At 36.1% G+C, this 4,606-nt stretch overlaps 1 protein-coding gene across 1 annotated transcript; it reads right to left on the bottom strand.

Moving 5' to 3' along the window:
• Positions 1 to 813: 813 nt before the first annotated feature.
• On the bottom strand, positions 814 to 1,842 carry LOC148039789 (chaperone protein dnaJ 11, chloroplastic-like). The gene has a single exon (XM_087665618.1). It carries the CDS (start codon positions 1,778 to 1,780, stop codon positions 1,256 to 1,258), a length of 525 nt encoding a protein of 174 aa, XP_087521744.1. The 5' UTR covers positions 1,781 to 1,842; the 3' UTR covers positions 814 to 1,255.
• Between the last annotated feature and the right edge of the window lie 2,764 nt (positions 1,843 to 4,606).

Below are 4,606 nucleotides of genomic sequence, written 5' to 3'. Positions count from 1 at the left end.
ATGCTAGCACTTTAGTGTTGCTAAGACTTTGTAATAAAGTTAAAGTGAGGCTTCACACAACTAGATTTAAGGCACCAATTGGAGTGAAGACTACTCTCTTTGGCAACGAAGGGGCCCTTGATGATGAATCTTTGAAAATATGGAATGTGGTAGCGATAAAAGAGTTTGTGCAAGCATAGAAATAAGGTATTGACAGAGGAGAGAAAATGTGGTGATGATGTTCTATTTAGAACTTATGAGCAAAATATTTTAGGCATCTTGAAGGACCTTTTTGGGAAAAGTTGTATTCAAGGTACCCTTTAGGCTTCTCTCTAAAGTTAGAGCTCAAAGCATTTTGGTTTCATCCATTGAAATCACTTTGATGTTGTATGCACAATCTTATTTCATATCACATTTTTAAACAAGCATTTTTTATTTTACCATGAAGTCTATTCTCAATAGGGGAGATGTGAATATTTCACCTCATCGATTGATAAAAATATTGGTTCAAGTGTCTTTTTTGAAAAACTAGTGTGTAAATGGCCTTTGAGTGGATAAGATCTACTATTTTAAGTAGGGGTAGTTCGTCTATAAACATTTACACATGGAAAGCATCCATAGCGTGGACAATAGCTTTGAGCTAACAAACTCCATAATACTTTTTTTTGAGAGAGGGATGGGACTTGCATTGTGTACGAAAAACTTTTTCCCCAACCAATGGAAAAAAAGGAAGAGATTAAGATATAATTAATGTTTGGGTTAAAAACTATAGCATTAACCGATTTTAAGGTGTTGTCACATGCACTACTTGCTTTACTTTTTGGATGTGTAAGAAGTGATTTGAATTTGGCAGCATTCTCGTATATATTAAAAGGGCTAACTTGCCAGATATTGGAAAAGTCTAGTTGTGACTTGTGTGTGGCATCATGACCATTATAACTAGAAACGCCCCGAAAATAATGGGTTTTCATCAAAACAAAGCCGGTTTTTAAAAAATCCAACCGGGGAAAAATACAGGAAAGGCTGGTTTTTTGTGAACAGTGGGGCGGAAATCACTTGTTCAAATGGTGGCAAACTCGATACTTTTCCGAAAGAAGGTCGAGACTCGGTGCCCAGAAAAACCAGCGCCAGTTCCCTACGAAGGAAGGCCTTACCCGAAGGGGAAGCGAGCGGGTATTCCTGTGCTGCAGCCGTATTTTGGAAAGAATCGGGATTCAGCCTTCTCCTTCGTGTAGGAACAGAAGCGGAATTGAATCCCACCTCTGATGATTCATCCTCAACACCAGCATTGATCCGTTTCCCAGCTCCTTCCTCGTCCGGACGAGAGGGGGCTTCTTCGCGGAGAGCAATAAGAAGAAGCAGGCCGGTACTGCTTCGTCGACACCGAATTTCCCGATTTGGAGAACCTGGTTTTGAGATTATCTCCGGCTGATTGGAAGGAGTGCTGGAGAGAGAGCTGGAGGTCATAGCGCGCCCTGGTGTGGGGGTCGGAGAGGGCCATGTAGGCGGAGTGGATTTGCAGGAACCTCTGCGTGCATGCCTCCTTATCGGTTAAGGGAGCGGTGTCGGGGTGGTTTTGGAGGGCGAGGCGGCGGAAGGCGGATTTGATGTGGGCGGGGGAGGCGGTTTTGGGGAGGTGGAGGACGTCGTAAAGGGAGGGGGGTGAGGACGTGTTGGCGAACGCGGACGTGGCGGTGGCGGTGGCGGCGGCGGCGGCGGAGGCGGAGGCGGGGGGGTTGATGCAGGGGCAGAAGTGGGAGGAAGGAGTCGAGAGGGCAATCGAATAGAGAGCCGATGCCATGGAGGCAGGTGAGTGTCTGAAAAGGAGCAAAACACAACAATGCCTGTGCGAGGAGCTGATGATGCGAGAGAGATGAATGGCGCCAAGTCGTTTTATAAAAAAACCAGATTCCGCCTTGCGTGCTGCAATACCGTCGGCTCTCCCTCGGTTGTGCCCACAGCAATGACCTATCGCCCAGTTTTCCCGACCCCGCGGCCCGCCCATAAACTTCTCTTTGGGTGGAGCAGTCAGCTTTCCCGACTCCCAGTCTCTCTCGTGCGTAACATTATATATCGAAAGTATATACAAATTATAATATTTCTACGACAATATGAACCGTCAAAAAGCTCTACTTTTACCTTTTGTTCTTTTTGGCACTTTACTCGGAAATTAAGACGTCGCCATTGGGGTTGTAGCTCGAGTGTTTTGAGTGTGTGGGTGTGTGAGTTCAAACCTTGGGCATACCCTTGAGGCATCTTTCAAATTCAAATTCAAGCCTTTCTCCAAAAAAGAAAAGAGAGATTAGGATGCCACTCCAATCGACCAGAGGGTATAATTTATCTCCATGGATTACACATTGCAAATTGCTCATTCAGAAGAACCGAACTAATGATCTCATGGAACTCACACACCTACTGTACCTATTACCACGTGCGATCAACAAAATAGTTATTTTATTTAATAGCGTATATATGATACATGATTACATTTATAGAAGGGGCTTTTTAATCCTATGCGTATATTACACAAGATCTTGTTGCAAGGGAGGGGATGCACGTGTTTCTACTTGTGGCCCCACCAAAGACTTGATCCTTGCAATCTGTGTGCTCATAAACCCTAGCCGCTCGCCTGCAAATTGACCCCTTGCAATCCACTCTTGTCAACCTTGGCCACCCACCCATAAGTTGACCCCCCACAGTCCATGCGTCCATCCCACAATTTGAGACACTCACCCACAGATCAAGGTCAATGCCTCCACACCCTAAGCCCTCCATCATCCAAGCAATGCAATGCAATATGCAAGTGACTCTCTCTCTCTCTCTCTCTCTATATATATATATATATATATATATATATATTCAAAATATACATTATAGTTAGATATATTAATGTATTAAAAATAACTTTCTCTCTCACATACATAAAATCAATTTAGATGTAAATAGTTTCTCGATACATCTTACATTAACAATGGTGATTCATCTTTTCGTGCAATTACTACACTTTGTTGTCTCCATCAACTTCATCTTCTATTTATTTATGTTTATGTTTAGTTCATGTTTGCATTTGTATTTTGTTATATAATCTATAATTTGACTTTTTTTTTCTATATATGTTTTTATTTGATTCTTTTTGCTATGTACTTTGTGCATCAGGCATCATACATCACACAGTGTTGAATGTTAAATAGTGGTGATATGCAATGCAAATTGGTCAAGAGATATCCTAACTTGGTTTATGGCTTAATTGTTGTGAATAATTTTAATACTCTTTATTAGTGCATGTTTTCATTTTGTTATCTATGCATTGTGATGTTGTGATTATTTATTGTTTATGGTTTTATATATATATATATATATATATATATATATATTATATATGCTCATCTTTTTTCTATATTTATTATAATACATCATTCTCTAATATGGTATTTTAAAATATTTTGTAAAGTTTTTTATTGTTGATGATTTGTGATATATATTTAGACTTATGTTTTATTTAATAATTCATCCTTTGCTAATTTGATTTCTAAATATTTTTATTAATGTATATTTTCATATTTGTAATAATAATAATTATTAAAGATTTATAAGCCACCCTTTGCCAATGTAACTTTTTTATATTTCTTTGTTGATATCCATTATTATTATTTTTTCGATGAGGACGTGAAATATTAAAAAGGTAAGTATGTACAATTGGGGATCCTGCCCCTATCTATCAACCACATGACTTATAAGCCTTACAAGGCTACCCTGACTTACAAGCGAGAAACTTATACAACCGAACTTGGTGGAGCTAATCTAATTGGATGAAACGAGGTGAGCTTGTTTGTTCATTTGTCTGAGGCGCACCCTGAGAGCCATTATCAGTATCCAGCATGGCCTTGGTGGCATGAGGGTTACTAGCCATTTGCCCCGTTGTGTATTGTTATTCATGTAATTATTGTGATTATATTATCTTTTATATTTTTCAAGATCTCTCTCTTAGTCTCTCTCTCTTTAAATCTTTATATTTATAACTATATTTATACTTATGTTTAATTTTATAATGCATCCTTCATTAAAATGGTTTTTTTAATGTTTATTGAAATAACTTTTTACGTTTTTTTATTATTGTTAATGATTTATAATCTATAATCTTTATATTTAGACTTATCTTTTATTTTATAAATCATCCTTTAGCGATTTGATTCCTTTAAATTTTTATATATATATATTTTTATTGTTATTATTTATGATTTATAATTTATGCTTCATCAATTTCATTTTATGGAGTTGTTATTAGTATATATTTTTGTTTGTTTATAAATTTTGTGATATATATATATATATATATATATATATATATATATATATATATATATATATATATATATAGATATATATATATATATATATATATACATATTCTTTCTCATTGCATCTTAGTTTTTTATGGATTGATTATTTTTAAAACTTTTTTTGGTATGTTTTGAAATATATTCTTTGTTGATATATATTTTTAAATTTTTATTGATAATTTTTTTCTTTATTTTTGTTAGCTTTGTCAATAAAAAGTACATATTTTTATCAAAATATATTGTTTTGATTTAATAATTTTTATTACTAACAATATAAGTTTAATAAT

Source organism: Lygodium microphyllum, chromosome 2 (assembly GCF_053477565.2).
Source record: "Lygodium microphyllum isolate KBCC chromosome 2, Lygodium_microphyllum_v1.1.10, whole genome shotgun sequence".
NCBI classification, from domain to species: domain Eukaryota; kingdom Viridiplantae; phylum Streptophyta; class Polypodiopsida; order Schizaeales; family Lygodiaceae; genus Lygodium; species Lygodium microphyllum.
Note: the sequence above shows the minus strand (reverse complement) of the source record. Positions and strands in the feature narration are given on the sequence as shown.

Excerpts from the sequence above, each read along its gene's own strand:
- LOC148039789 (XM_087665618.1), bottom strand. The coding sequence starts at position 1,780 with ATGGCATCGGCTCTCTATTCGATTGCCCTCTCGACTCCTTCCTCCCAC.